The 20716-nt window shown below is 49.0% G+C and overlaps 2 protein-coding genes across 3 annotated transcripts; one reads left to right on the forward strand and one right to left on the reverse strand.

The window, feature by feature from the left end:
* The first annotated feature begins 101 nt into the window (after positions 1-101).
* Positions 102-1576, forward strand: EXOSC6 (exosome component 6). Its single transcript, XM_077309822.1, has one exon. It carries the CDS (start codon positions 167-169, stop codon positions 1205-1207), a length of 1041 nt encoding a protein of 346 aa, XP_077165937.1. The 5' UTR covers positions 102-166; the 3' UTR covers positions 1208-1576.
* A 2064-nt stretch (positions 1577-3640) lies between these two features.
* Positions 3641-19713, reverse strand: LOC143823662 (RNA-binding Raly-like protein). Of its 2 annotated transcripts, none has more exons than XM_077310186.1 (7): positions 19436-19713; positions 17007-17085; positions 7389-7433; positions 7054-7202; positions 6436-6549; positions 5698-5852; positions 3641-4016 (listed from the first exon to the last, which is right to left on the reverse strand). In XM_077310186.1, exons 1-7 carry the CDS (start codon positions 19470-19472, stop codon positions 3978-3980), a joined length of 618 nt encoding a protein of 205 aa, XP_077166301.1. In that variant the 5' UTR covers positions 19473-19713; the 3' UTR covers positions 3641-3977. The 2 variants fall into 2 exon arrangements, with proteins under 2 accessions (XP_077166301.1, XP_077166300.1); XM_077310185.1 differs by having other exon boundaries at positions 7389-7436; positions 19436-19706.
* Positions 19714-20716: the final 1003 nt, after the last annotated feature.

The following is a 20716-nucleotide window of genomic DNA, read 5'->3' on the forward strand; positions in this document are numbered from 1 at the left end:
GCAATGGGCATTTCCCGCATGTGCCGAAGGGGGCGCTGGCTCCTCCGAATTACTCCGCTAAGAAATGCGAGTGAGCGCGGCGGCCGGCAGAGGGCGCGTCCGGGCATTTCGGTGCGCGGCTCTTCTCTCGGCTCCTTCCCTTCCGGAGCGAAGCGCGCAGGCAGCCATGCCGCTGGACCACAGGCGGGTGCCCGGCCCGGAGGAGTCGCAGGCGCCGCTGCTGTTCGTGCCCGCGGAGGCCAAGGACGCCGAGCCGCCTCCGGCCGGGGAGGCGCCCCGGGACCCGACGGCGCTGCAGCCGCTGTTCGCCCGCGTCGGGCTGCTGAGCCAAGCGAAGGGCTCGGCCTACGTGGAGCTGGACGGCGGCACCAAAGTGCTGTGCGCCGTGGCCGGGCCGCGCGAAGCCCCAGGCGGTGGCGGTGGGGGAGGCGCGGGCGGCCGGGAGCCGCGGGGCCGGCTGGTGTGCGAGTTCCGCCGGGCGCCCTTCTCGGGGCGCGGGGCCCGCGGGCGGCCGAGCGACCGGGAGCCGGAGCTGAGCCTGGCGCTGCAGGAGGCGCTGGAGCCGGCCGTGCGCCTGGCGCGCTACCCGCGGGCGCAGGTGGAGGTGAGCGCGCTGCTCCTGCAGGACGGCGGCTCGGCGTCGGCGGCCGCGCTGTGCGCCGCGGGGCTGGCGCTGGCCGACGCGGGCATCGAGCTCTACGACCTGGTGGTGGCGTGCGCGCTGTGCAGGGCGCCGCCCGACGGCCCCTGGCTGCTGCAGCCCCGCGAGGCCGAGGAGCGCGCCGCCGCCGCCCGCCTCACCGTGGCGCTCCTGCCCGCGCTCAACCAGGTCTCCGGCCTGCTGGGCAGCGGCCACGGAGGGGCCCCCGACAGCTGGGCGCAAGCCCTGCGCCTCGCCCTCGACGGCTGCCAGCGCCTCTACCCGCTGCTGCGCCAGAGCCTCCTGCGCGCCGTCAAGCGCCGCGCCGCCGAGGACCAGGAGCCGTCGGAGAGAGACGCGGCTGAGCCCCCTGCCGCCACCCGCCTGAACCGGAGCGCCAGGCTCCAGCCGCAGAAAAGAGCCCACTGGCCGGCTGGCACCCTCTCTGTGAATCTGCTCGACCGACAGATCCCTAATCCCAAAATGTTCTGCTCCCGTCGGGGCAGGGCACCTTCTCCGCCTCCTTTGCAAGATCCCTTGGTCCTCTGCCCAGCCTGGGACTGCTGAATGAGGATCTGGACGCACATTTCCTCCGGATGGTTATTGAATCTGCTGACGACAAGAGAAAGCTGCACAGAAGGACATCTGTGATGAGGATTCCTCCGAAATCCTTGCGGAAAGCGGGAACAATGAATGGCATCTTCTGCCATCTTTTGAAAAAACACTGTTATTTTGTAGTTGGCTCCCATAGGAGAAAAGTGGAAGAGCGGGTATTATTTCAGGGAAGCAATAACAGAATTTAGTCTGAGCTTTTTGTTTTGAAATGCACATTGCATAGACTGACTCCCCGGTTTTCATTTGGTTGTGGAGGTCTTTCAAATGTGATTCATTAAAAATGTGGGTTTTTTTTTAAAAATGCATTGATCAAAAGAAAAACTGGTGTGTTCTTCTTCTTATACCCAAAAGAAGTCTCAGTAATTCCAAAAGAGTTTCTTCCCAAGGAGACATAGGCGTAATGTTGTCCTGTGATGTTTTTTTTAATTCCTTGCTAATGAGCAAAAAAAATGCCTACATGTTTTCTGTTGGGGAAACATCTTCTCAAATGGGTAGTTAAACCAAGTTGAGTTTGAATTGTAGTCCATGGACATCTGGAGAATCACCGTTTGGCCACCCCTGGTATAGAGTCATGAATATGGCTTTAGCAAAGGCTTCCGGTTAAATGTGTAAAGTCTCTCTAACGTTTCCGGATGTTTCCGGATGCAAAGAGACTTGGGCCAGATTTACAAGGATCTGATGATCTTGTGGCTCTCCCAGCCACGTTTTGAGAATTTGTCATCCTGGAAGAAAAGCAGAGTAGTGGTGCTTGTTTTCCTTATTCATCTCATATCAATAGGCATATAGTTTTACAGAGGCTGCGGCCTATCCCCGCTACAAGGAGCGTGCAGTCTAGAGTTGGTGCTTAGTAAATAAATAGTAAGGGAACCAGGAAAGAAGGGGATATGCAGGAAAGGTGCTAAAAGGTATTGTTCTATCTATCTAGGCTTAGCTTTGGTTGGGAGATGGCCTTCGAGATTGTGGGCGGGCCTAGCCTGTGCTAATCTGTCTAATTCACCGTTTCTGGCTCCCAAATTTCATCACTGACTTCGGCCTAGGATGTTTTCCTTAGGGATACGGTGATCTCGTGTCTCCACCAAGCAAGTGAGAGGGCACCTCCATTGGGGGACTTTAGGATTTTTTACTTTTAAAAGAACCTTTTAAGTGGTCCGTGGGGCAGGAGTATGCCTCTGGACACTGGTAGATAAGCACTATGGGGGAGACTTCTAAAGCCGTGACCCACGGCAGGGCTGGGTTTGACCCCAGGCAAAGAGTTCTCAGGGGCTCACTCCTCTCCCCTGCTCAGCTTCAGGCCTTCCCCACACACCTTCCTTCCCAACCACCTGTATTTTTTAAAAATTATTTTCTAGGCCGCCGCACCCGAGCTAATATGATTCTTACTTGCCCGTGTGTCCTTCCCCTGCCTGAGTGTGAGCCATCCCACCACCGCCCAGGCTCACAAACACTTGCACTAGCCTGTGTTTTCTCCAGTCACTTGAGCAATGTGAACATTTGGCGCATGGAGCAGGTGAGGGGAGGGACGACGACCATAGTCGGACCTGCCAGAAGCCCCACGTCATGGATGCTGATGTCGGCCCTGACTCTGGGATGAGGCCTTTTTAACAAGACTCCCCCCCCCCCCCCCAACAGCCTTGCTCGGAAGCTTGTGGGTGGGGGCACGTGGCAGAGGCCATGCGTGAAGGACTACTGCCAGAGGAAGAGGACATAGCCCACCAGGCTCTGAGCATTTAATACCGGGCCTTTGATCAGATCAAAAATACTTCCGTGATGTAGTCAGATGCAGCACTCCCCCGTTTGTCATTGAGGATGATGCCATGAGGTGGTTTTGTATTTTACGGTAGCCTGCCTCCTACATGAGGGCGTTTTTGGTTTCACCAACTGTGATCAAATAATTGTGTTAGCCTGATGTTTTCAAGACATAGATGCTAGGAAGTAGCCAACTCACAGGTCCGAGCAGGAAACTGAAAAGTGGGGATCTTTGCTGAGTGTAGTGGTTCACAGTGTGGTGAAGTGGTTGCAAGGGGTTGACTCTATAATTTGGGAAACCAGGTTGGATTCCCTGCTCTTTTCTCATGAAGCCAGTCCCTGTTCTCTCAGAACTTTCTGAGCCCCACCTACCTCACAAAGTGCCTGTTGGGAGGAGGAGAAGGGAAGACGATTATAAGCCACTTTGAGACTTGGGGAAAAGCGGGGTATAAAACCCAACTCTTCTTCTAAGCCTCCTCGAACCACAAGGAAAAGTGGGATATAAATGTTTTAATAAATAAGCAGTGAAATGAGAATGCAAAGATCCAGAATCTGACATAAGACAGTCCGGTTTTGTGGCTGTTGTCCAAGCTACTTAATTTAGCCGGTACACCTGAACAAAACATCATAGCCATAGGAGACTGCTACTGCTTTTATTTCTGTTTAATGGTGGGTTGGTTTGGTTGTGCAGTCCTATCGCCTGCTTTCCCCACCCTCTTCCCAGGTTGGCATATTTAAGTTTTCACAACAAAAAAAACACATTGCTTCCTCTCCTTCAGCACGTCCTACGAGTCTCACTCTCTCTTTTCCAGACCAAAGAAAGGTGCTGGGAGGGGAGGCTGACCCTTGCGCTTGTCTCTGCATCAGCACGGAGTGTTGACATTCGCTGACGCACCGCTAGCTTGGAGGCATTGAAAGAAATACAAAACACAGGAAAGGGGGATGCTGGGCAAGGGATGACGGTGCTTCAGGGCGCTTAATGGCTGCTCTCGGGATCCAACGAGTGATTTCTCGCCTGCAAAGAAACAAGATGGTTTTTATCCACTCTTCTCTTGAGAAGTCATGGCTCTGGGAGTTGTGAAATCACAGTTTGCAGATTGGAGGGCTTGTGGTGCGGAGAGACGGGCACCAGGGGGTTGTAGTGGTTAAAATATCAGGCTCAGATCCGGGAATTCTCAGCCTGACCTTGGAAACTTGCTGGGTGACCTTGGGCCGGTCACACGCTCTCAGCCTGCCAAGATGGTTGTAAGGGTGAAACAGACGAGAATGGCATGAGCCGCTTTGCGGAGAAAGGTGGGGTATAAAATAAATAAATAATAGTCCCAAGAAATCATCCCAAAGTTTTGAGGGCCAAAGTGGTTTCCATCATACGCCTTCCCTTATGCAGACATGCAAAGAATGCCGTTCCCCATACTATGCTGAACTGAGCTGATTGCAAACGGAAGTCCAAACACCATTGGAAGGATCTAGATCAGGGGTAGTCAACCTTTGGTCCTCCAGATGTCCATGGACTACAATTCCCATGAGCCCCTGCCAGTATTTGGTGGCAGGGGCTCATGGGAATTGTAGTCCATGGACATCTGTAGGACCACAGATTGACTACCCCTGGTCTAGATGAGTTAAAAAAGACTACATAAATTACAACTCACTTCTAGCAACCCCTGCTCAGTACAGGGTCAGCCTCACCAGGGTGTTGTCAGTCCTACGAGCACATGAAGCTGCCTTCTACTGAACCGGGGTACCAGCTGAATAAAACAGACGTGGGAATAAAACAGGCCTGGAGAACGATGTAAACCACTTTGGCTCCCCAATGGGGAGAAAGACTGTATAAATGCAGCACATATGTGAATTAAATAGAAAAGGGCTATTGTTACAGGAATAATGGGGTTTGTTACGCCGCTCTAATTAGATGGAAGAGGATGCCGTGGGAGAGACTGCAGTAATGCCGAAAAGAGCATCTTTCCTTTAAACTGCATAGCACCGTGAGTCATTTAATTTGGTGCGGAAGCTGCACTGCCACACAGTTCTGGATTTGCTTGTTTGTTTCCACTGCACTGGGAAATGGTGCCTGCCTTTCTCAGCTTCGGGGATGTTTTAATACCACCAACCATTCTTCCCTCCCTCTGTACCCAGTGGAATTAGCACCGGGGGAAGAAGGATGTCGTGCTGTTCTAGCTCCTAGATCCAAAATCCTCGGGGGTGGGGTACAAGTGTGCTGGGGCACATAATAAGATGCAAAACTGCCAGCCTGGCTTAATTAGCCTCTTCATGCCTTTAATTTGTCTCTGCTCGGGAGAAGCAGGCTTTCCGCTAATGGAATCATGGCCCTCCCCCGTGTTAGCTCCGAAAACGCAATTTGACTTCGGTTACTGTGGAATGAGCAGCAATCTCTGGGCATGCTGGGAGGAAAGGACAATAGAGAAGCGAATTCACAAACATTTTCCCTCCCCGCCAAAAAAATAACCCTGACACAAAGAAAGATTCCTTTGTGCTGGAGGAGAGTGCTACGGATACCACGGACCTCCGAAAAGACAAGCAAATGGGCCCTGAACGATCAAGCCTGAACTATCCCTAGAAGCTAAAATAGCTACGCTGAGTGGGTCACATGGTGGGAAGAGAAGAATCATGGGAAAAGCTGATAATGTCGGAAAAGTTGAAGGCAATAGGAAAAGGGGAGCCCAAAGCCATCTCCTTACCGCCTCTTCAGTATCTGTGCTCTCATCAGCACTGTCGACCTCCTGCGTAGGGGTGTGGCCGTCGTTTTCCGCGCTCTCCTTCTTCCGGCACGTATCCCCTGCTGAGTATGAGGATTCCCCACCGGATAGGTTTTTCTTCTTGCCTTCCTTGGAGCCTGTGGGAGGAGGGAAGATCAGGGGTGGTACACAGGAGAGCTGCCTGATAGGGAGTCTGTTCTTTCTATTCAGCCTAGCGACAGCTCTCCAAAATATCCAGTAGAGGTCTATAGATGATGCTATACAACAGTGGTCCCCAACCTTTTTATCACCGGGGACCACTCAACGCCTTTTACTGAGGCCTGGTGTGGCGGGAGGTAGTTTACTCCTCTACTCTCAACCACTGCCCTAACGCTCTCTGATCGCTATGGTAATGTTTAAACATCCCTGCAAAATAAGATACAGACACGGCACAACAATGAACAGAAGGAACATTTTATTTTCATGGAAATTTTAACTCATGACAACGACAAATCAATGGGAACCCTGAGCTTGTTTCTCTGCAACGAGATAGTCCCATCTGGGAGTGATGGGAGACAATGACACCCAAAGTGTGTTGTAAAGGGCCGGGGGGGATGAAGTAACGGGACGGGGGGGGGGGGAAGGCGTGCTTCGGGGCCCACCTCCAATTAGTCGAAGGACCACATGAATAAAAAATAAGGCACTCCCGGCTACTTCCGTGCATGCAAACCACCACCTCACCGGTAGGATGTTCCCGTCTCTGATCCATCCGATCCAGGCTCTCCAGTAAACTGTCCACCTGAGCTTTGATCTGACTTAGCTCTCCTTTGATGGAGTGTAACTCCTCTGCTTGCACTGCAAAGAAAGAACGGCACAGGAGGGTGACGTCGCAGTTGTGTCCTTCTGCAGAGGCCCAGGGAAGGGACATGCTATTGAGTTGTGCCTGCAGTTCGTTCATCTGCTGTGGATGGGAGAACTGCAAATCATAGGCACGTGTCACGACACTGACTTCTTTCAAAAAGCAAAAAGTGGGATGCAAAATTGAGCTAAGGGCACTGGGGGAGGGGAGTGTCTCATAAGCTCCCCGATGTATGTTTATGGGCCAAACCAAAAGGGAACAAGAATCTAGCCCTGAAAATAAAGCCGGGAGCCCAAAGATTGAGCACACAAAAAATAAAATACAGCTATTTATTGTCTAGTGTGCAGATATACAAAAATATCATTAAAAACACCAGAGCTTCATGACTTTTCAACATTAGGTACGTCTTGCTCCTGAAACTAGGGTGAAAATAGGCGGGAGGGGGGTCCTTGACGTCAGAGCCCCCCTCCAGAGTCTTCCCCCCCCCCCCAAATACTCACACTTCGTACGACCTGCTGTGGAGTTGCTGCCGCTTTTCAACCCTGTGTGATGGCCCAGCGTGCTCTTCCCCCCAGCCCCTAGGTGGCTTCGCTTGGTCTTGACAGGGATGTGACTGATAAGAGGAGGGATCTTCTGGTACTCATAGACTCTACAAGGAGAAGAGGGGGAAAGGCCACTTGGATGGTTCCTCCAACAGAGTATCTCAGATTCCAGGGAAGGGTATATATTGCAGCCTGGACACGTGCAAAATTACACCCCCTTTCACGGTAATGACATTGCAAGGAATTAAGAAAGAATAGACCATGAGGGAGGGAGACCAAGAGACTATACCTACCTGTATGGAAAATCCTCTTTGTAGACCTCATAGTCCAGATCACTGCTGCTGCAAAAGAGGAAATAATGCAGGTGATTCAGTGCAAACTCCTTGCAGGTTTTCTCGAACTGGTCACCCTATCACTACCCAGATGGTACCCGCATATATACTGGGGGTGGCCACACTGTGGCTCGCCAAACATCCATGGACTATAATTACCATGAGCACCTGCCAGCACCATGCCGGCAGAGGCTCATGGTAATTGTAGTCCATGGACATCTGGAGAGCCAGTTTGGCCATCCCTGGTATATATTAAAGGATTCCTTGCATATGAAGCTGCTTTGTACTACATCAAAATGTTAGCCACCTAGCTGGGTGTTGCCTATGCTAACTGGTGTGGCTCCGCAGGGTCTTGGGCAGAGAAGGGTTTTCCCTTGCATCTGCTTCCTGAGAACCTTTTAAGGGGAGATGCCTGGGTTCCAATGTGGTTGGGTGGGACTTGCCATGTGCCAGCCGCCTTATTCTACGATTCTACATGTAAACTACAAGTCTCTCCCGAAAGAGGTACACCCTAATGCAGCCTTTTCCAACCTTCTGACCATGGAGGAGCCCCTAAAATAATGTTTCAGACTTTGAGGAGCCTCGGAAATGATGTCAGCTGGCCATGCTTCCTGCCACACACCCGGAAGTGACATCACTACCTACATCCTTGGCCCTCCTTTTGATCCGCCTCCATTCCGCCACTCTGACTCACGTAGGCCAGAAAGATGAACAGCCCACCCACCCCCTACACTGGGAGTTCATTTCAGCTCTTTATTAAAGAGGCAAAACTGAACTGAAGAAACCCCAACAAACTCCAACCTATCTACATGCAAAAGGATCTTCCCCCCAGTGTGCACTATAGATCAGTTTCTTTTTAAGTTGACTGGATCCTGTGGTCAGGATCTAAGCATGCATCGCCTGATGCAAGTGCAGAGTTCCGATTCTGCCGAAAACCTCAAGCTCAGTCTCCATACACAACAATTATGATGTCTCACTGCTAATAAGCAGCTGCGGACATTTGACTCCAGCCATAATATTCAGAGCTGGCACTTTGAAGGCCAGAACAAAGCTGAAAGCTAAACAACCAGGGAATGGATAGAGAAGGAGGGGGGAAGGGAGCCAGAAAACCAATGTGTAAATAGACAGGATACTACAGGCACGTAGCTTGGCTGTCACAGAGCCCAGGTGTGTGTGTGTGAGGGGGCTACGTGACATCATTCCGCACACATTGGATAATGCACTTTCAATGTGCTTTTGCAGCTGGATCTTACTGTGCAAAATCTACTTCTAAAGAGCATTCAAAACGCATTATCCAGTGTGTGCAGAATGACTCCTGTGCTACCCTATGAGAAGGAGGCTAATCTGTGAGAATTGTGTGTGAAGGGACAAGATCCTCAGGACTCCTCGTATGTTAGTGTGCAAAACGCTTTCACATCCCCTTTTTGAGACTTTTTGGGGAAGCGGCTTTGAGGTTCGGTGGAGAATCCTGACCCTGCAGGAGCGGCGTAAGCCCTGTCATTCCGCTGCTCTTCACTTCGAGATTTTTGAAGTTAAATTTCATGGTCAGTCGTTTCGGCATCCCTCAGATCAGTGGGTAGAAGCTGTCTGCAAGAATGCCTCCCTGGAATGACACTGACGTGCCGGTCACAACTCACAAGAGAGAAAATTTGGGGGAAGGAACAGAAAGAAGGTTCTGGAGAAATACTTGTGGGCTGAATTGGCGCCAAAGGCAAAGATAGCTTCCAGTGAGAAAGCCTTGAGCTTTAATATCCATGTAGAAGAGGAGGTTTTTTTCATTTGACAGGTTATGCAACAGACAGCCCTAGCTAACTGTCCCTTTTCTACACAACTCTCGGAGGGTACAGGATCCCCCTCCTCTGCATTTGATGTACTGGTTTGATTTGGTTCCCTAGGAAACGAGCTAGCCTGGGCCCTGTCCTGGAATGAGCTTGAATGCCACAAGGATCCTTTTTCCAGCCTCCTTTTTCTACTACCACACAATAGAATTCACCAAAACGAAAAAAAGGTCACCCCATCACCCAGAAATGTGCCCAGAATTTGGGAGTGAAAGGAGCTTTTGAGGAAGCCATGTTCCCTCCATCTTTTTGTTGGGTTACGTATTCGGGGTAAGGGATATATATATATATATTCTATCCATAAATATTCTGTCCAGGGAGCCGGAAAGTGATTGTCATCCCATGGGGGAGTGTGTGGGAGCTGAGTTGCCAGACATATGCTTGGAATGTTTTGCAGAATAATTGAAATTTTTTCAGCTTCACTTCCTCCCGGAAGCCTCTCCCCCTCAGCGTGACTTTCGGCCATCAATCTCTGGAGCTTACGTGCGGGTGCCAAAAAGAGAAGAGACTGCCTGGCTTTCTCCACTTAGCAATAGTTGTGACGACAGTGCAGTGTGCACTTGGGACAGTCCCTTCATCCTGCCTGCTCAGGTTCCCTCGATTAGCATTTAAGTCACGGAACAACGACAAGGCTGTAGTCTGGAGCAGGGGTAGTCAACCTGTGGTCCTCCAGATGTCCATGGACTACAATTCCCATGAGCCCCTGCCAGCATTTGCTGGCAGGGGCTCATGGGAATTGTAGTCCATGGACATCTGGAGGACCACAGGTTGACTACCCCTGCTCCGGAGAGCTGGCAGGACCTTTCAAAATGGTCCTGACATGGACCGAGAGCCCATCTTCACTGGTAAAGATTGGGTACCATTTAAATTTTAATATTTATTCAATTAAATTATAGTCTGTCACTTTCTCCCAATGTGGATCCAATGAGGCTTGCATCATTTCCCCGTTTCACAAGCACCTTGCAAGGTACATTCGGCCCAGCGAGTGTTACTGGACCCAAGTCATCCAGCAGTTTTCCATGGCATGACAGGATTTGAACCCAGGTTGTTCAGATACAAGCTCACCGTTCTTAACTATGGCCGCACACCATGCTGGGAAGGGCATTTTGTCCAAAATGAGGCTCCCACTGGCCCTTTGAGATCAGTGACTGTATTAGGAAAGGGGAAAGAGGGTGCAAGGTTCTTATTCTCCCAAAATTTTTCATGGAAGTTTCCAAAATAAATTTAAAAAGTGCTCTGTATGCACAGGGGCTTCTCTGGCGTTGGAGAACTAACAGCGAAGTGAATAACTTGAGATAGGCAGACGAATATTCTCTCTTGGTACACGTCATCTCCTTAATAGACAGTATTTTTGTGCGCTAATGGAAGACATGATTCACCATTCTGACCATTCTGCTACAAAAAACCCAAAACAACATCTCCTTTCAAACAATCTTTGCATTTGATTTTAGTAGCTGGTTGCTAATGTTGATTGTTGTTGGGTTTTTTTTTTGTCATTTCCATTTTAGTAACCAGCTGCTAATGGGTTTTATTTGGTTTTTCATACAAAGCTACTTGTGTCTGGTTAACAAAGTGTGATTGAGCCATTTTTGAGGGAAATTGCTTTCTTATGTTTTCACCTCCTCTTTGTACTTCTGGATCACTGGTGTGCTGTTTAAAATGTCCTACAATGCCACTTTTCCCCCTCAGCTTCTTTTGCGGTGAGATCTTTCTCGGTTTTTCCAATGTTCCAAATGCTATAGCGCTAAACCAATACAGCGCTCCAATGCTACAGCAGTACTACTGAGGTGCCTTGGCACCACTATATTGATCTAGTGCTATAGAACGTTAAAAAAAAAATTGAGGAAGATCATGCCATGAAAACTGGTGGGGGAAAATTTGTGCCACTTTTTGAAATGGACAGATCAGAGTTAGCACATTAACAGAACGAAATGTGGGGCATGAAACCTCCGTCCCTGTATCAATTTTTTCGGAACTAGGCCATTCGGTTTAGAAAGGTAATGTGAAAGGGACCACCAAGGCAATTTTTAAGTCCTGCTGACCACATGATTAGACCTTGAAAGTGCATTGGAAATCCTTGACAAAGTCTCAAAAACTCAAAAGGAGTTTCTAGTGGGATTTCTGATGGGTAGGTACAGATCTTTGCCTTCCTCATGTCTGGCGAAAATAGAATAAATTTTTGCCCAACATATGCAATACTTAGTTGCGCCATTTATCCAGACCAGAGAATTCTAGTGGGTTAATGTCAGCTCATGATTATTTTGGGAGCAAGAACATACACAGCGCTCTGCTCGGGGCATGGTTTTCTCTGAGTCATATCCCTACTTCTTCTACTCCAGCAGACCGGAGATTCCGAGGGCCACTTCTGGAAGAGCAGCTGCATTTAGTCAATAGTGGCACAAAAGCAGAAAGGCAGATGCCACGTTATGAGGCAAAACAATTTATTGTAGCATGAGCTCTTGTAGACAAGAGCCCGAGAGAGAAAGCAGGACACTGGACAGACGACACAGTGGTGGGGCGGGGGTGGATTGCCTATGAATGTTCCTGCCATCATAAATTCCCTGTTGCTCTTTCACGGGCTTTACTGTATGCCTGGGAAGGGCCCAGTTCTTCAGCAATGCCAAATCCGCGCAGTGCCCAAATGGAAAGGGAGACCTGGAGGCTTGGGAATGTTTACTACGTTACCTCCCAAGATGCATAGCTGCGGATTGCAGGACAAAGAGACCTGTGGTATGTCAGGGGGGATTTAACAATGGCTCATGCTGGGACCGCAATAGCAACACTCCTCCTTTTAAAGGCACGTCTAGGCTGCACACTGGCAGGCATGAGGAGAGCTGAAGCCAGGAATTTGGGGGAAGCTGCTGCGTGGCTATTGTTTCCCCCTGAAAGTTATTTTGGGATTCTTTGTTCAGTCCTTTTGTTTTCCAGGTTTCCATCTGTTAGGTCGCTGGTCCTATCTCTTGGCTTCTCGGCCTTTCTTTTAGAGGGCCAGTTAGAACTGTAAGGCAGCTGTTGAAGCATTTTTTTTTCCAGGCTTCATTTTACTGCCTCCCATCTCACTGTTTTAGGTGTGGTTGCATGATGTTCTCATGATGGTTGGACAGTCATTCCATCTGTCCAGGAATCTCATTAAACTACAGTTCCCAGGATCCTTTGGGTGGGGAGCTATGACACATAAATTGGCCCAAGAGATGTGGGGATGGGGGAATTTTAATTGTAGGATGTTTTATATTTTGATTTTGAATGTTTTAACTATTTTGCAAACGTCCCTGAGTCTGCTTGCAGAGAGGGGCAATCAATAATAATAATAATAATAAAGTTGATTTGAATGTATAGCATACAGAGGAAAATCTAGACAACAACCAAAACAGTACTTTGATAGGACCATAACAGCAGCCCTATGAAAAGCCTTCTCCAGTCTTAGAGAAATCATAAGGAAGATAGCTAACCAGGTGGCTTGGGACTTAGAACTTCAATTCACAACATCTCTCTTGTGCAGTTTTTTTATCCCTTTCAATGAACATCAGGGCAGCATACATGGCAGTTCAATTCCGCACCTGATTTAGTCAATGCCTTGGTTGGCTCTTGATTCTGAGAAATTTTAGACTGGGTTTACTGTTGGCTGGGGGCTCCCAAATTCCATCAAGGAGGTGGAAAAGCAACCTACTGCCTTCCTGACCAAAACAGCTGCAGTCAAATAATTTTCATTACCAGCTATATAAATAAATACATGCAATAAACCCACTTAATCCCAGGGTTGTAATCTGCTTTATTGGCAACGGAAGAAACCCTGCTTGGGCAGGGGCCAACCAGGAAGATGCAAAGCTGTGATAAAACAGGACACAGGCTGTCCTTTACTGGAAACACGGGGAAACAAGATCGTCCAGACAAGTAATTACCTCTCTTCACTCCACCTTGTTGCTGATGGGCCAGCATTTGGAATAGTTAAAAAAAAAATCAAACTGGCGAAAGCCAAAGGCCTCCTTAGCCTGGATTCTCATGCCTTCCTAGTCCCATTCGAAACTGATGCCAACAAAGCTTTGTAGATTCTGCATCAGCAAATGTAAAAGCACGCATAGGTTTTGAGATAAAGGATTGTGGAGAAAGCTATGCAAATTTATTCTGATAACAAAGTCTTTGTTCATTTTTAAATTAAAAATAAACATTTTTTAAAGAGGGAGTGCTTTGCTTTCTGCGAGAACTTGTGACACTTAATATGCACAGCCAAGACACAGATTCGAATAAGTGACAAGCACATGTCTAACAATGAGCACATCTATACTATAAATGTGCATCCAGTACCATAAACAGGGTTAAAATCAGAGGGATTTGGGGCTGAGTGTTCCCTGACCTCACAGAACTAAAATTCTGTAAAATATGAATCTGGACACAGTACACACAGTAGCAAGGGAAGTAGCAGTCACGGTTCTTTCTGCTCTCGAACTGGAATGGCAAATCATGCCTCGTAGCTTGGTACATGTTGCTTAAGCAACGTTGGGCGAAAATATGCCACACACTGAATCAGGACTAGCTCTGGGCACGTCCTTAGCATAGATGCAGCATAGAAAGAGCCAGCAAGAGGAAAAAACTCGGGGCACAAATCGCTGCAGTTGTTATCAGCACATCTGGACTAAAATTAGCTTCCCCTCCTCAATTCCAAAGCCAAGTACGTGGAGTTTCCACCCAACAGATGCTGGGAAGGGGAAAATCTTATGTTGCAGTCGGAGAATCAACGTCATCATTTTTTACTGGGAAATCAGGTTTTGTGTCACTCTAGGCCAGGGGTAGTCAAATTGCAGCCCTCCAGATGTCCATGGACTACAATTCCCAAGAGCCCCCTGCCAGCCAATGCTGGCAGGGGGCTCTTGGGAATTGTAGTCCATGGACATCTGGAGGGCCGCAGTTTGACTACCCCTGCTCTAGGCGGCTTCCCCCCCTCCTCGTGGCAAGAAGGCCTGGAAAGATGCACACTCCTCTCCCTTCCAGTCTTCATGCACTGCAGAACCAAGAGGCAGCCATAGCTGATCGAGAACCCACAGTGCATGCTGGGATGGATTAATCGTCAAACCATCCAGGGCTGGTTCCTGGTTTCAGTGGACCCTGGAAAGAGATTTCTGAGAAAAACCCCTTCCCATTCTCTGTCCACCACCCAGCACTCATGACCTTCCCTCCCACTCACCTGTTTGCATGTCCTTCCCTTGTTTGATCATAAGCATCCCCCCCCCACACACACACACACCACCCTTGCTCACAGCTGCCTGCAGACCTTTCCCCAGTGTCACCAGGCAATGGGGGCAGCAGGGGTAGGGTAATGTGGCAAATGAGTAGGCAGGGGGTGGTAGCAGCAGCAGAAAATAACTACAACAACAAACTTCATTTTTGTATCCTGCCCTTCCTAGATAGGGTAGGTAACGACATAGTTTTAAACAATCAGATATAACAACAACAACAACTTTATTTTTATAGCCCGCCCTTCCTGTTTGGCTATTAACATGAAAACATTTTTGTAACTCACGGTAGCCCCTGCCTAATTTGAGCTGGGGGGGGGGGGGATCAAGATTCTCAGAGGGCAGATCTTCCTCTCTTTCAGCACTTCCGATGATCTATTTGGGCAGGCTTATGCCTGGCGGAGCAGCTCTGTCTTGCAGGCCAATCTCATTTCCTTTAGGCCAGGGATCTTAAGGAGGTTTTGGTCTAGATGACCCTGGAGGTCCCTTCCAACTCCATGATTCTATGATTCCGTGACCTTAACATTCTTTGGGGGACATAGTGGAAGAGCCAGGCGCTGACCCTGAAACCATCATTAGGCAACGCTAGATGTCCTTCAAGCCTCTTGGCTTGAGATTTGGGGTGAGACCCCCTTTATTGCACTACCTACTTTCCATACTAAGGGCTACCCCTGATAACTCCAAGCATGGAAGGCCTATATAGACACAATACAAAGCCCTTTTCTTAGACTTGTAGGCTGTAACAGTGTGTCTCTGGCCAAAAGATTTCACGCTTGTTAGCGACATCAAAAATCAAACATCATACCTGCTTACTGCCAAACTTTAGCTGGGGAGCTGGTCAGGGGCTGAGAATCAGCAGTTGCAGGGTGTTCCCATGCAACTCTTGCAGCTACCACAGGGGCGCAATGACCATGTGAACAGGCCCTCTGGTCTGTTCTTTTGTGCACTTTGTCGCCAGAACCATTTGCTCAAACAGTTAGTCTTTCCCTCTCTGGGTTCTTCTTTCTCTTCTGGTGGTGGAGTAAAACAGGAGGCCGGTAGCAACCAAACATTCACACCAGCCTCATGTGAGTCAGAGCTCCCTTGACTGGACATGCTGGAGTAGCTAATGTTAGCCTTTAAGGCAGGGGTAGTCAAACTGCGGCCCTCCAGATGTCCATGGACTACAATTCCCAGGAGCCCCTGCCAGCGAATGCTGGCAGGGGCTTCTGGGAATTGTAGTCCATGGACATCTGGAGGGCCGCAGTTTGACTACCCCTGCTTTAAGGTGCCACTGGACGGCTATCTTGTGTTGCTCCTACAGACTAACATGGCCAGCATTATCTTCTCGTTGCGGTCGACTTCTGCCCATTCTGATTTCATGCAGAGATCTATGACAGCTGAGCGTGCAAGGCCCGGATTCCTTTTTTCAAAAGATGCCCAGCGATTCCCGGACACAGCAAGAAAAAGAAGGGTTCTTGGATGATTACCAGAGTGGGAGGGAGATATATTTCCATCTGTACCACAGCTGGATACACCATCTCTGTCTGAAACGGGATTTGCTGCTGTTGAGGGCAACAGCAGAGAGGGAACCTGGGGACTGGATGTTCCATGCTGAGGCCGCAACACTCTTTGTTCCTATCCCGGTTCTTTACACACACTCCTGAAACGCTCATGCTTCGCTACGCTGAATCGAAAAGACAGGAGTGTCCCAGCTATTCTAGGCAGGCCCCGTTGTAGCCTCGCCACCTCCTCCTTTTCCTAACTTGGGATGCCAGTTCCCAGGTGGGACCTGGAGAATCCCCTGGAATTATAGGCAACTAGTCACAAGGGAGCAGTAAAGAAATCCCTAAACAAATGCATAAATAAAAACAGCTCATATCTGGATGACAGAGATCAGTTCCCCTGGAGAAAATGGCTGCTTTGAAAGGTGGACTCCATAGCGTTATACTCCCTCCCTGCCCCTTCATCCCACCCACTCCTCTTTCCACCCCCCAAAGTCTCCAGGTATTTCTCAACCTGATCAGGTAATAGCTAGATTTGGAGTCTGGAAGCACCACAGAGGACAACAATATTTGCAAGGTATAAGCTTTCAAGACTCAAAGTTTGGACTCGAGTCTAGCACTTCTATTGCAGATAGGGATGCCAGCCTCTAAGTGGGGCCTGGGGATCTACCTAAATTGCAACTCAGAGACTACAAAGATCCGTTCCTCTAGAGAAAATGGATGCTTTGGTGGGTGGGCTGTATGCCATTGCACCCACTGAGGTCCCTGTCCTCCCCAGGCTCTGCCACCAAATCTCCAAGAGTTTTTCATCCTGGAGTGGCCAGCCCTAAGGTCCTACTGGTGGCCAGGGACACCTGGCAACCTAAACTGCAGACCAACACAACTACCTTCCTTAAACTAATTCTGAAAAGGCTCTTCATTCTCCTCTAGGCCTCTGAACATCAGCTGTAGAGCATCCCCAGTTTCCAAAAATGGGCTTATCCTCATTTGCCACCCTTCCCCACAACAAGAACGGTTAGGTTGACTCACTGGTACAGGCCTCCTCCATGTTGCCTCTTCTGACCGGGTCTGGTATGGCTCAGCTTAGGTTCTCGGGCCATATCTAGATCTAGAGAAAGAGGAAGACGTGAGAAGGAGGGAGAAACAGCAGAGGGGAGGAGGAGAAAAAAGGATGGCAAGGAAATCACTGCTCAGGATGGCTCTCCATGAAACGATGCCCAACAAATCCCAATGCCTGCTCAGAAGTCCTTAGTTCTCTGCATCTTCTCTGCATTTCACAGGAAGGAGAATTCATTCATCTTTTCAGGGCGTTATGGTATCCATATTCTGGGAGCTGAAATGTACGGTGGTGCCAGTGTAGGTGGTACCAAAAGGGAGATCAAGGGGACTTCCAGAATGCTGGCTCACCCACAAAGGAAGTCCACCCACCTCCAAAGCCCATGGCTCAAATTAGTAGGCCAAAAGTGCGATCAAATCACAGCTAACCCCATAGGGCTTTCAAGGCAAGTTTTACCATTGCCTACCTCATGTAGTGATTTAGGACTTCCTCCTTGGAAGTCTCCCATCCAAATACTAATCAGGGCTGACCCTGCTTAGCTCCTGAGATCTGACAAGATTGGGCTAGCCTAGGACATTATTATTATTATTATTATTATTATTATTATTATTATTATTATTATTAGATTTATAGATCAGGGCTGACTTAAATTAGCAGCATTGTTGTTGCTGTTATTGTTAGGTGCGAAGTCGTGTCTGACGCATCGCGACCCCATGGACAATGATCCTCCAGGCCTTCCTGTCCTCTACCATTCCCTGGAGTCCATTTAAATTTGCACCGACCGCTTCAGTGATTCCATCCAGCCACCTCATTCTCTGTCGTCCCCTTCTTCTTTTGCCCTCATTCTTGGGGAGGAAAGCTATGGCAAATCTAGATTGCATCCTAAAAAGCAGAGACATCACCCTGCCAACAAAAGTGCGCCTGGTCAAGGCTCTGGTAGCAGCATTATTTCATGGCAAAACCTTCTGTTTTCCAAACCAGGGAGGATTCATGTTCTTTCCTGCTTCTGTCTTCTTCCATGTTTTCTTTGGCCTCTCCTGGTGCCAGTAGGTGATTCCGAATTGCTTGGGGCAGGGGCCTTTTTTATTCTAGTCTGCAAAGCACCATGCATATTGAAGTTGCCACATAAAAATAAGAATTCTTTGTTCAGAAAAGCGCAGTTCCTTGCGCCTACAGCTGAGATATATATTTTTTAAAATGTATAGAATATGATCTCCAATTAAAATTTTAATGAAGTCAGCAAACCTTGCACATATTCTATTCTGATACAACCATCATTTTTAAAGTCAGTATGTTATCTCTGGGTGAATATGCTTAGGACTGGAGCATTAATGTAGCACAGAGAATGGGAACGACATTTGCAAATATTTAATAGGTATAATGAAGACTGTTTTCTCAGGCTACCTCATACCAACGCTTCTCTCCCCCCCCCCCCCACCCCATGCCACCTCAGGAGATTGGGCCCCACATCAATGGGGTTCCTGTGTGCTTGAGACAGCTTTATATTAACTGCCCGAAACGGCAAAGCACTTGCTGTTGTTGTTGATACTAAATTCTCCCAGCACTTCTGCAACCTGTGCATGGGCTTCTAAAATCTTTTAAAGGGACTCTTGGAAAGTTGATGCCAAGGGAGTTCCCAAGGCCCTTTAGCAAATTAGTAGCAGAGCCACAAATTGAAACCTGGTGTCTTCGGTCCTGTTCCATCTGGCTTCTCATTCTCCGTTTACTCCCCAAAATGCTACCTTTGTTATGCAAGTTTAGGTATACAAATCGATTTTATTTTATAGATAGGAAAGGCAGGTCCTTGGGATGTCGGCTAAAGATGCCCAGGATGGAGGGACAACTCTTTTATTGCTCTTGAGCATTCCTATGGCTTAGCATCCTGTGCCCATTCATCCAGAGGTTTCAAACGCAAACCGCTGAGAGGATCCCTTCTGGTTTGGCCTGGCATCTCAGGGCAGCAACCGCACTCTCCCCGTCGCCTTAGCCGTCTCTGGAACTACTCCAGATCTTGCACCTCCTCATCACCCTCTGGATCTAACTTTCTTCCGGCAACTAAGAGTCATTCTCTGCAGAGCGGCCGGCTTCCATTTGCAAGCGAGAACGACGACGACGGAAATTCCTGGCGCTCCAAATCGAAACACAAGGAAACGAATCCCCTTTTTTTTCCTCCTCTGGAAACAACATCTCCATTTTTATGGGATTCAGGGGAGAAACGAAGGGGGAGGGGGAGCTGTCACCCGTTCTCAGATTCCCTTCCCCCCCACCCCCACCCCACCCCCCTCCTTGCAATTTTGCCTTCCAAAGGGAGCATCTTTGCCATCTTGTTTTGCATTGAAAGGCTGGGAAACGCGCACGCAAGGCTACGCAACGGGGTCAGGGGGCCGCAGCCGATACTTACATCTCCAGCACCCTTCCCTGCTGCCAAAAAGTGTCATGCCACCCTAGAATGCGACGGGAGGGCCCTGGCGCGGCTGGGTCTCCGTCAGCATCCGCTGGGTTGCCAGCAGCAATTGGCTCGAGAATGGATCTCAGGTCCGGACGCTGTACCAGAGGAATGTACCATCCGCCCTATGGAGGCGGGGGAGGAGAGAGAGGAGGAAGAGAAGGGGAAAGGCGAAGCAAACCATCTCCGTCACACGCGCAGGGGTGCGCGGGGCCGGAATAGCAAAAGTATTTCTGTACCGGTGATCTCAGCGTTATTGGTTCAGCGGACGGGAGAGGAGGGGATTTGGGCAGGATGCTGCAAGTGGGCTTGCCTCCCTGTTTGGAGGGAGGAAAGGATAAAAGCAAAGGCGGATGCGGACAAAGCCCTCTCTCATAATGCTCTAAGCCAGGGGTAGTCAAACGGCGGCCCTCCAGATGTCCGTGGACTACAGTTCCCATGAGCCCCTGCCAGCTGGGAGGGGCTCATGGGAACTGTAGTCCACGGACATCTGGAGGGCCGCCGTTTGACTACCCCTGCAATCCTTTCTGTGTTCTGATCTGAAAAACAGCACTCTATCTTGGGGGAGAAGTCCTTTTTCAGATTTTGTCATTCGTGTGTCCTTGAGTTCTTCTGGCTTCGGTCCGTCCGTAAACCATACTGAGAGGCAGATTCTAATTACGGTTGCCAACTCTGGGTCTGGAAATGCCAGGAGACTTGGGGAGGGAGGGGGGAGGCGGAAGATGTGGAGGGCAGGATTGGGGGAGGGGAAGGATTTTAATGGGGTAAAATGCCATAGGGTCAACTTCCTAAGGCAGCCGTTTTCTCCAGGTGAACCGATCTCTCTCTGCAGGAGATCAGTTGTAATCCCGGGAGATCTATTAGGGATAAAGTATTTCCTGCACGGATTGTTTTGACGCCGCTTAAACAGATATGTTGGCCTGCATTTCCCCCCTGCTCTACAATCTTAGCCCAACTCCATGGTTTTGTTGCTGATAAGAGTCAAATGTTATTCGTGTTATCACTTTTTGCAGATTGCTTACTGATTGAATGAAAAGGTTTTTTTTTTCTAAGGATATACATACTTGTAATCTGACTTGGGTCTCAGTGAAAAAGGTGAACTACGAATGAAAATAAACAAATAGTATACTGCACAGGGCCTTAGTATTTGCATGCCTTCGCTGCTGGTATTTTCCTTGAAATCAAAGTGAAAGACCTGTTTCCTAAGGAATGGCGTCTCCTCAAGAAACTCACACT

This window comes from Paroedura picta, chromosome 14 (assembly GCF_049243985.1).
Source record: "Paroedura picta isolate Pp20150507F chromosome 14, Ppicta_v3.0, whole genome shotgun sequence".
Taxonomy (NCBI): Eukaryota; Metazoa; Chordata; class Lepidosauria; order Squamata; family Gekkonidae; genus Paroedura; species Paroedura picta.

Excerpts from the sequence above, each read along its gene's own strand:
- EXOSC6 (XM_077309822.1), top strand. The coding sequence starts at position 167 with ATGCCGCTGGACCACAGGCGGGTGCCCGGCCCGGAGGAGTCGCAGGCG.
- LOC143823662 (XM_077310185.1), bottom strand. The coding sequence starts at position 19,472 with ATGACACTTTTTGGCAGCAGGGAAGGGTGCTGGAGAT. Across the intron at positions 6,550-7,053 it reads CACAGCAGGTCGTACGAAGT|TGCAAGCAGAGGAGTTACAC; the intron begins GTGAGTATTTGG and ends CTTTCTTTGCAG. Across the intron at positions 4,017-5,697 it reads GCACAGATACTGAAGAGGCG|GCGAGAAATCACTCGTTGGA; the intron begins GTAAGGAGATGG and ends GTTTCTTTGCAG.